Here is an 11071-nt window from a genome sequence, read left to right on the forward strand (position 1 = left end):
GCTAAGGGTGCCGTGATTAAAAAAAAAAAAAAAATCTCACCGGGTGAAGAGGGGTGCTATCAAAAAAAGTATCCCTTGCTACAGACGCTATGCTGGTCTGCTAGTACAGGACTAGTAAAGGCCCAGTGCACTACTTTATTTTTATTTTTATAATTTATAAAAAAATATATATATATAATTTTGTAATTCAACATTTTCAAGGGGTGCTGGAGGACCCTCAGCACCCCTACTTCCCGCGGCTATGGTACCAATATGACCAATCGGCCTTACTGAAGAGCTCAGTGACTTTCAATGTGGCATCGTCATAGGATGCCACCTTCTAACAAGTCAGTTCATCAAACTTTTTCCTTGCTAGAGCTGCCTCGGTCAACTGTAAGTGCTGTTATTGTGAAGTGGAAATGCGTAGCGCGTAACAATCTGGGTTTGGCGGATGCCAGGAGAACGCTAAATGCGAAATACATAGTGCCAACTGTAAAGTTTGGTGGAGGAGCCATAATGGTCTGGGGCTGTGTTATGAGAATTTCGTTATCAATGTTCATAAACTTCAATTAATCTACTCAGTCTGCAACCCAGAGTGTGTAAGATTCTGGTTGAATGAAACAGACGAGAGTCCCAGCTTACAATAATCAAAATGTTTATTCACGAGAGCACTCTGAAGTCCATTATACAAAAACATCCATTTTATACTTGCTCCTTACTTATGCACATACTTTCACACAAACAGTAGATATCCTACGCACATACATACACACAAACAGTAGGTGAGTTTTATCCTTCTCCATAGTTCTCAACACTGTGTATCACTACCCAGCCGACAGTTCCATTCCCCCGAGATTAGGGAAACCTTGAGAAGTACTCCCTGTCCTATCATAAGTTTCTCAGAGTTCTAGCCAGGTCGGTTCAAACACAGTTTAATTGTTCTTGGTAATTTCTTAGGCACACACATGTATCTCCCTCCTGTAACGATCTGGGTGTAGTGGGTGCGAAGTCAGGCGCAGGAAGCAGAGAGTTCAGGGTAGTGCTATTTAATGCACAAACGGTGAACATAAGCCACCCCACGAAACACAGGGCGCACACAAAACAAATGCCCCAAACAGGGGGACTTAAACAGTCCAGCAAAAACCCACGAAATGGGAAACACGTGCACAAAGTGCACCCTAGTCACACAAACAATCCCGCACAAAGAGCAGGCGGGCCCACTGGTTAACATAGCCCGACTAATCAGCCAAACACAAAACAGGTGAAACCAATAAACAGAAAGGGGGAAAAGGATCAGTGGCAGCTAGTAGGCCGGTGACGACGACCGCCGAGCGCCACCCGAACAGGAAGGGGAGCCACCTTCTGTAGGAGTCGTGACACCTCCCAGTCCAACCTAGTTGGACTTATGTTTAATACTTTAATTATTCCTTATACATGCTATATAACTATAATCCCTAATGGTTAAGTTTCAGGGTAGAATTATTTAATCCTTATCTCTAAACATATAAATTATTTTATCAGGCTGTTTTTCATAGTTTGGGCTAGGGACCTTAGTTCCGGTGAACAGAAATCTTAACACTACAGCATACAATGACATTTTAGACGATTCTGGGCTTCCAACATTGTGGCAACAATGGGGAAGGCCCTTTCCTGTTTAGGCATGACAATGCCCCCGTGCAGAAAGCGAGGTCCATACAGAAATGGTTTGTCGAGATCGGTGTGGAAGAACTTGACTTGCCTGCACAGAGCCCTGACATAAACCCCATCGAACACCTTTGGGATGAATTGGAACGCAGACTACGAGTCAGGCCTAATCGCCCAACATCAGTGCCTGACCTCACTAATGCCCTTGTGGCTGAATGGAAGCAAGTCCCCGCAGCAATGTTCCAACATCTAGTGAAAAGCCTTCCCAGAAGAGTGGAGGCTGGTATAGCAGCAAAGGGGGGACCAACTCCATATTAATGCCAGAACAATGTCATAAATCGATAGAATGAATGCTTCAATCCAGTTGACACTTGTAAAGTTTTCTCTGTCATCTCTGCTTCTTTCATGGAGCAAAGGACTGGTGACAAAATGCAATAACTAAAAGAAAAACAGGAATGATTTTCTGTGCAAAATTTTGACCGGTTGTAAGGAAACAGAAAGCTGTAAAAATGACCCAACGTGTTTCTGATAAGATTTACATTCGGCTTGGATGCATAGGCTATTTTGTGTGGTTGAAATAGTCTACTATCAGCTTTTATGATGTTGATAAAGATAGCACCTCTACAGATGGTATCTAACTGTGTATTTGCATGCTTCGCAAGATGCTGAAAGAAATCAATCATCTTTCTCCACTCCTGTTCCTAAGTCCAAATTTTGCATGCATTTGGTGTATCATTTCACACAAGAAATGTATTATTCTGCAGGAGTTAATATTAAGGCTATGTGAGAGGTTATAGACCTAGTGTCCAGATTTCAGTTTCCATTTAACACATCTGAACAGTAGGCTACATACAGTTCCCTTGATGTGCCATAGCCCTATTTGAAGTCCCCCTCTTGTGACTGTCAAATTTGTATAGCCCTCACAACCATCACATATAACATAGCTGGCACTGCTATCATCCTCTTTTACCACTTCACCAAATATTTTACAAGCATTACTTTTCTGGCATTCCCTCTCTTTATGTTTAACTCTCCATTTCACAGCTTTTCTATTGTTGAATTAAACTCTGACATTGTCCCCTCTGGATCAACGTTAACTTTTTCTGCCCATTCCCTAAAGCATTTGGCGATTTGCGTGTAGTATATTTAGCGCACATAGCCTACATTTAAGGCATGCTTCAGTTCGGCTGGTGGCTAGCCGAAGTCAGCTACGCAAACCGAACGAGTGTGCTAGCATACTCCGGGAGAAAAAAGCGGCAATAGTATTGTTTGTCTATTTTGAGATGAAGTCACAATTAATCTAACCTACTCAAGAAATCTGTCATTCATTTTGACGTTTTTGCAGAGGAGATCTTAGTCGCGCAATTTTACATCTAACTAAGATGTTTTATGCAGTATTTCTCAATTTAAAAAAAAATCATGAAAATGTGTCATTTCTCGTTGAATGACAATAAATACTTTACTGAAGAATCCCTACTGTTTACCAATCAGCAAAGAAATGGTCTTAGACTTCAGCTACCGACTTCGGTGTGTGCCTGAAGTCCAAAACGAACAATAATGTCACAACATGTCATCATAATATATGTACAAACTCTTCCCGAACTGTTTCGACTGGAAAGCATTCAACGCCTTTAGGCCCTAATAATGCGTAGGCTTACGTACTAATGCCAGATAGGCCAAAAATAATGAAAGAAAAACCTCAACGTAGCCTATAAATTGCCTAAAAATGATACATTTATGGAGTTTTTAAGGTATTGTTTTCTCTTTATTCAACCCAGTCGCCCTTCATCCACATAATATTTCATGACCCTTAACCTGCCCGACTGCTGGTTATGAGGCAACCTTTGCATCACTAATAACTAAGATAGCTACATTATTTTAATGGTGTGTTGACCTCTTCTATTCTATACTGATAGTATCTTGTGTTGAAAAAAGACATGGCATATTACATACCATAAATTCTTCTTCATGTGTAATGTTGCAAAGTATCCTCTACCTCTAAAACTCAACTCTGGACCTCGAAGCTGGTTCCACCGCTTGTTTTCATTGTTCCCCTCTAATCAGGGACTGATTTAGACCTGGCACAATAGATGGGTGCAATTAATTATCAGGTAGAACAGAAAACCAGCATGCTCCGGACCTCGTAGGGTAAGAGTTGAATACCCCTGTGAGTCTAGGCTATGTAACTTTACCGAATGAAGAAAACTATAAGTCTTGGCACCTTCCATATCATAACATCAATAAGTGTCACTCTCTGAAATCAGGATGAAAATGTTTCAATTTCTTAACCAGGTCCAAAGCATTGGTGTGGCTGTTTTATTTCAAATTACCTTAGTCATGCTAATTACCTTAGTCATGTAAATTACCGTAGTCATGTAAATTACCATAGCCATGTTAATTACCATAGTCATGTAAATTACCGTAGTCATGTTAATTACCTTAGTCATGTTAATTACCGTAGATAATGTGATAAGCTAATAATGTAGCTATCTTAGTTATTAGTGATGTTAATTACCTTAGTCATGTTAATTACCTTAGTCATGTTAAGAGTTCATGATCTTACTTCCCTATGTAGGCCGCTTCTTAAGTAACAGTTTCTGTGTGGAAATAACATTAAGCAAAAGCATGATGACAACAGACTAAAGCTATAGTTGTAGGATCTTGCTACAGCAAGACAATAATCCTGCAGGGAATCAAACACCATGATCAAATAGGCACTCAAGTAAAATTGCAAAAAATGTGGCAAAGAAATAAACTTTATGTCCTGAATACAAAGCGTTATGTTTGGGGCAAATCCAACACAACACATCACTGAGAACCACTCTTCATATTTTCAAGCATGGTGTTATGGGTATGCTTGTTACCAAGACGACATTGAATGTTCCTGAGTGGCCTAGTTACAGTTTTGACTTAAATCTGCTTGAAAATCTATGGCAAGACTTGAAATGGCTGTCTAGCGATGATCAACAAACAACTTGACAAAGCTTGCAGAATTTTTAAATGAATAATGGGCAAATATCATACAATCCAGGTGTGCAAAGCTCTTAAAAACATACCCCAAAAGACTCACAGCTGTAATTGCCGCGAAAGGTGCTTCTACAAAGTATTGACTCAGAGGAGTGCATACTTACTGTATGTAAATGAGATATTTCTATATTTCATTTTCAATACATTTTAAAACATTTCTAAAAACATGTTTTCATTTTGTCATTATGGGGTAATGTGTGTAGATGGGTAGATTGTAGATTGAATTCAGGCTGTAACACAACAAAATGTGCAATAAATCAAGGGGTATGAATACTTTCTGAAGGCACTGTGCATAATTCAGTCAGACACCTCAGAAATGACAGATGACAGGAGGCGAGGCTTTGCAACATTAACTATAAATAGAATAGTTAGAGAGAGCACCACACATCTTCAACAAGACTTCACAACAACAGTTGTTAAAACAAAGGTAAGACAATTGTATACACTTTTTTATGCAGTATGTTTCATTCTTGTCTATTAATCAGGTTCCATTTTTTCTCTGTTATACATGGTCATTCTGATCCATGTGCTATGAATCTGTTATTAATATTGTGTAAAAGTAGTATTTTGTGAAAAGTTCTCTCTCACACATTCTGAAAAACAGCTAAGGGCCACATGACATTTCAGAGTGCAGCATGGTTTTTCGAAAGATGATCGGATGAACCCCTTTTTGCTTTTCAGAGATGAAGCCGTTTCCCTCCCTCATGGCATTGGGGTTGTGCCTGATGTTCAGCCAGCCAGACCTGTCTACAGAGGAAAGCTTGGGTAGCCCATTCATTCAAAGTTCGGTGGAGGAGGCAAAGAGACTCGTAGATGAAGCTTACAAGTACTCCAGAGAAAAGTGAGTGAATCTGACAGTTGTCTTTGTAAATAGCAGCACTAGTATCACTGTCTGCATTTAGCAAAATTGTCTCACTCAGTCGAACAGATGGATTTGCACTACGGAAGTCTTTCTTATTCCTCTTTATTTCCATTTATTTTACTTCTTGTATTTCCTTTAGAAAATAATGGTTTCATCATTTCAATTTCTCATCATTTCTAATGATTAGGCCATACAGATTTAATGAAATGCTTAACAGATTTTTTTTACAGTGAGGCTAGAGAGAAAAAATTATAGACCCTCGTGTTAACTTCTTAGTTCAACACTGAGCAACCTAATCAATAAATACTAGCCTCTTGAGGGAGCCTAAAAGAGGTATAGTTCTGTCACAATCAAAGAGGAAGTTGTGTATCTCTTCAATGGAAGAATTAGGACCGAATTTTTGCCATAACCATGCAATTTTTCAGTAAAACTTTTAAATTTTTCAGATTTGTATTTTATTTTTGATGAAGGGAAGAGGAGCCTGTTAAACATTGAATTACATTTGTATGGCATTAGTACTAAATCTGCCTCTGTACTGAGATTTTATTCAACTTCAGGAGCATGTTTCTGTTCATAACTTCATCTTCTTGTCAGGAGTCTGGAGAGAGTGCGTGGGCAGTCCACCAGGCCCTCAGATGTCCTGCGTCTCCTGAAGCAGCCTGCCAGGGACACACGCTCTGCTGTACGGTCTGCAGACTACCTGGAGAACACCCTGAGACTGATCCATGAGAAAGTCCACAGCACGCACAGGTTGCACAAACGCTCGCTCAACGCAACAGGTCAGTAATACACACCATCATACATACACAGACATTCACTCCGTGAGAAATTCGGAATACATATTCACTCAGATATAGACACACACAGTCGTAATAAGTACACATTCAAGTCTTTGTTATCCCTCTCTCTTGTTTCTCAGACCTGCTCACACCAGAGGAGCTAGACACCATTGTCCGGGTAACTGGCTGTGCAGCTCGTGTCAGCAAACCCTCCTGCCACACCACACCCAACATTAACAAGTACCGCACAGCCACTAGCGTCTGCAACAACCTGTAAGAGCACCAGGGCATGGCGGGGTTTAATACTTTCACGCAACAATCTGAAAGCCTTGCACACAGAAGTTGTGTAGGGTGGAATGTAAGGGGAAGTTCACTATGTGTACACTATGTCTGAGGTCGGCTGAGTGTATCGGCCGCAGGAGATGCAACCCTACCAGTTTCTGTGTATTTTCTTCATGCTTATCAGGAAGTACCCTCGTCTTGGAGCTTCAAATACACCCTTCACTCGTTGGCTGCCTGCTCAGTATGACGATGGGGTCTCTCAACCCAAAGGCTGGGACCGAAACACACGCTTCAACAACTTTATGCTCCCTCTGGTATGATGACAAAAAATATAGTTGGAATAACTGCTACTATGTTACCACAAGTTATGTATGAAGTAACACATAATTGTTACCCTCTGCCCTCTTTCTCTCCTTCCCTCCGTGTTTGCAGGTAAGGGAGGTCTCTAACCGTATCCTGGCAACCAATGATGCTGGTGTTAAGTGCGATCGCGAGTTCACACACATGGTCACCCTCTTTGGCCAGTGGAACGACCATGACCTGACATTCACGCCCTTCTCCCCCAGCATCCGCTCCTACAGCAACGGCCTGGACTGTGACGAGAGCTGTGAACGCTCCGAACCCTGTTTCCCCATCCAGGTCAGTCACAGCTCTCACATCACATCCCACAGCCTTCACATCCCACAGCACTATGACTATACAGCCATCTCTGTATATCTTGCCATTTTCTATCCATGGTCCATGGATTATTAGGTCTTCAACGTCTGTTATTTCTTCCATGACCAGATTCCTCCCAGAGACCCACGCTTGCCCACTGGCCGAGACAGCTGCATCCCGGTCTTCCGATCAGCGCCCGTGTGCGGCACAGGGGAGTCTGCTTTCAATTTCGGTGGCGTGGCCAACAAGAGGGAGCAGATCAATACCCTTACGGCCTTCCTGGACTTGGGGCAGGTGTACGGCTCTGAGGAGGGGTTGGCGCGTGACCTCCGTGACCTTACCAACGATGGGGGCCTGCTGCGTGTCAACAAAGAGTTCACAGACAATGGGCGTGAACTGCTGCCCTTCACGAAAGTGACGGGTAACATGTGTGCCACCCGTCAGAGAGTCACCAACCAAACCAATTCCAAGGAGGTGCCCTGCTTCATTGCAGGTTAGCCTTTAAACTTTGTTTGTCTGAAGAGTAGACCATCTTCTTAATACTAAGTTGCACCCCCTTTTGCTTCATTGCAGGTTAGCATTTTAACTCTGTTTGTTTGAGGAGTATAGACCAATGTACAGTATATTTAAGTGAAAGTCTAAAGAACAGAACGAGACCACGGCTCAACATTTTCTTCCAGTAACTTCACATTTTAATTAAAGCAATTCTTTAACCATCATGTACAATAGCTGCCCCGACACAGACAAACAAGTCATTCTCTGTTTGCCAGGTGATGCCCGTGTGGATGAGAACATAGCCTTAACATCTATTCATACAATGTTCATGCGTGAGCACAACCGTCTGGCCCGTGCCCTGCGTCGTCTCAACCCACAATGGGATGCTGACACACTCTATCAGGAGGCCCGTAAGATCATGGGTGCCTACACGCAGGTACCACAAATAGACACATATCACTGATACTCAGGGTCTCAGTTCCTTCTCTCCGCTACTCGTCCAGTGTATACTCTCTAACACACACTCTCTTTCCCTCTGCTTCTCATTCTTACACGTAAATATTCTTGAATATTCTCACAGACACAGCTTCCCTATCACATACACATCTACAAATGTGTCTCTCTCACGCTCTTCCTTTCAATCCCTCCTAGGTGTTTGTGTTCCGGCACTACCTGCCGCACATCGTGGGCCCAGACACCATGGCCCGCCAGCTCGGCCGTTACCCTGGCTACGATGAGAAGATTGATCCCAGCATTGCCAACGTGTTTGCTACAGCAGCATACCGCTTTGCCCACCTGGCCATCCAGCCCATGTTGTCCCGCCTGGATAGCAACTACAGGGAAAATGCCAAGTTCCCCAGTGTGCCTCTGTTCAAGGCCTTCTTCACCCCCTGGAGGCTGGTGTTTGAGGGTGAGTGGTGGGAGATAATCATAGGGATGCTATGAAGACCCCTTGCCAATTGTTAACTAATTAACTTTGATGGTAGAAAAGGATAAACATTTAAATATTCAATTCTCTCTCTGTCCTCCTTCAGGTGGTATCGACCCTCTGATCCGAGGTCTGGTGGGTCGGCCTGCTAAGCTGAACACCCAGGATCACATGATGGTGGACGCTCTGAGGGAGAGACTTTTCCAGTTCGTACAACACCTGGCTCTAGACCTGGGCTCCCTCAACATGCAGCGGGGACGTGACCATGGCCTCCCTGGTACACCTGCCTTATCCCCTCTACAAACTAAACTGATACCACAGATAAATACATCTATACCGTTATACTCACATTAAAGTTTATCCTTTACGCATGTAAACACCAACTCTAAAATGTCCTTCATCTCTCTCTCTTCCTCAATATAGCTCTATCAATCTGTTCCATGCATTAATTATTTTCTTTCTGTCATCCAACCTAGGCTACAATGCTTGGCGTAAATTCTGTGGACTCTCAACTCCTAGGAACCAGGCTCAGCTGGCTGTGGTTCTGAACAACAAAGACCTGGCCCGCAGACTGCTGCAGCTCTACGGCACCCCAGCTAACATTGACGTGTGGATGGGGGGTGTGGCTGAACCTTTTGTACGAGGAGGCCGCGTCGGGCCTCTCTTCGCCTGCCTCATAGCCACACAGTTCCAGAGGATTCGCCAGGGAGACAGGTGTGTGTGTGTCTGTGTGTGCGCGAGCTTGCATATTTGAGTGTGAGTGAGAGGGAGTGGTTGTTTGAGTGTGTGTTTCTCAGTCAGAGTATGCATGTGTGTTTCGTGTCCTCATCATGCTTGTTGGTCTACAGGCTGTGGTATGAAAACCCAGGCGTCTTTACCTCGGCACAGAGGGCTGCCCTTAGTTGTGCCTCTCTGGCTCGGATCATGTGTGACAACACTGGCATTCTACAAGTCACCAGTAACCCCTTCAAGATCCCCAATCGTGGGACCAACGGTATCATCAACTGCAACCGTATCCCACAATTCAACCTCAAAGCCTGGATTGTGAGACCAACTATGACCAAACAGCAGGACCAGAACCAGGAGCAGGAACAGGAGCCAGAGCAGTCAGACCAGGATAACAAGGTAATTGGTTCAAAATCAGTTAATAACCCATCCACCCCTCTTTCCAAAAATCACCCTCTTTTTCTGAATTCCTTTCTAGGACCCCCTGAAGTGAGGCCCCCCCGGATCCCAGGGGCCCAGCAGCAACGCCATCCAGCAGCCCTCCGCCATCTCTGTCCAGCTGGCCGACAACTTTTGTTACTTTTTGTGTTTATTCATTCCGAGGCAAAAATCCAAGGAGTAGCCTAACGTATGAATTACAATGCATTGATTTGTGCAAAGGAATGCAAAATATTTTATCAAAACGTATAAAGTAATAGCTTTATAAAGTAAAGCTATTACTAAACAGAAAGGGAAACTACTGCTAAATTCCTCTATACACACCGCCTCGAAAGTATACATTGGCACTGAACATGTAGGACTACTGTAAATCAGTTAGTAGTTTTAGTAGCACATTTGTATAATTGTAATTAGTTTATTATCAACAAATTTAACAGTATTAGGTTATATTCGTAGCATACGTTCAAGTCAGTTATCATCAGACTTTGTTAAATGAAGCACACTTCCTGGATTGTGTAATGATTTAAATGTGTACTGCACTCCTATTTTCTTTACTGCTTTTTATGATTTATTTAACAAACATTTAATTTGATTGAAATATGTTGAATATGTCTAATTGTATGAATATGTACTGCATCAGAAAATGACATTAAAAATGAACCTCTAACGTTTGTTTGCAGAACGCCATTGTAGCATAGAAGAATAAATTGGAAGTTGCCTGTCACTTGTGCAAATGCATGTACAGATTATTTTTGTAGTAAGTATTATTGGTTTATCGCAGTCCTAAACTGAACTGTACACCAATTTACAATCATATCATCAATCATAAATAATTATAAAATAGTGAAATCCTAAACTAGCAAAACACTTTTAATATAATACAATGTAAAATATGCAATATATACAAAACAACAATACTACAAAGACAGGAGCTGTGTTCAAATACCCATACTAACATACTGTATACTACATACTTAATGAGTATATACTACATACTATATACTATTAGTTCATTTTAGTATACTGTAAATTAACGGTATCGTTTCAGTAACTAGAGCTTCTCCTGTCTACCGTGAAGTTGATGCTGTTGCTATGATACCTCTTGCTAGCCTGTTTGCATAACAAATGCGATTTTGGGTGTTTTCATAAATTCAAAGTGTGCTCTTGGCATTCGTAAATCCAGAGCTTTGTCAGATTGTCCATTTGTAAATTCAGAGCGTTTCACTCTCGGAGCGTTCAGAGGGCACACTGGCC

The 11071-nt window shown here is 42.2% G+C and overlaps 1 protein-coding gene across 1 annotated transcript; it reads left to right on the plus strand.

The window, feature by feature from the left end:
- The first annotated feature begins 4987 nt into the window (after positions 1-4987).
- On the plus strand, positions 4988-10541 carry LOC111961506 (eosinophil peroxidase-like). Its single transcript, XM_023983828.2, has 13 exons — positions 4988-5077; positions 5332-5491; positions 6107-6291; positions 6432-6564; positions 6758-6887; positions 7006-7212; positions 7360-7723; positions 8001-8161; positions 8377-8635; positions 8760-8930; positions 9130-9367; positions 9502-9778; positions 9858-10541. The coding sequence occupies exons 2-13, from the start codon at positions 5334-5336 to the stop codon at positions 9870-9872; spliced, it is 2298 nt and encodes a 765-aa protein (XP_023839596.1). The 5' UTR covers positions 4988-5077; positions 5332-5333; the 3' UTR covers positions 9873-10541.
- Positions 10542-11071: the final 530 nt, after the last annotated feature.

This window comes from Salvelinus sp. IW2-2015, linkage group LG4q.1:29 (genome assembly GCF_002910315.2).
Source record: "Salvelinus sp. IW2-2015 linkage group LG4q.1:29, ASM291031v2, whole genome shotgun sequence".
Classification (NCBI taxonomy): Eukaryota; Metazoa; Chordata; class Actinopteri; order Salmoniformes; family Salmonidae; genus Salvelinus; species Salvelinus sp. IW2-2015.

Bases quoted from the DNA above. Each gene is read 5' to 3' on its own strand.
- LOC111961506 (XM_023983828.2), top strand. From the start codon at position 5,334: ATGAAGCCGTTTCCCTCCCTCATGGCATTGGGGTTGTGCCTGATGTTC. The intron at 5,492-6,106 runs GTGAGTGAATCT...TCTTCTTGTCAG, and splicing joins TACAAGTACTCCAGAGAAAA to GAGTCTGGAGAGAGTGCGTG. The intron at 8,931-9,129 runs GTACACCTGCCT...CATCCAACCTAG, and splicing joins ACGTGACCATGGCCTCCCTG to GCTACAATGCTTGGCGTAAA.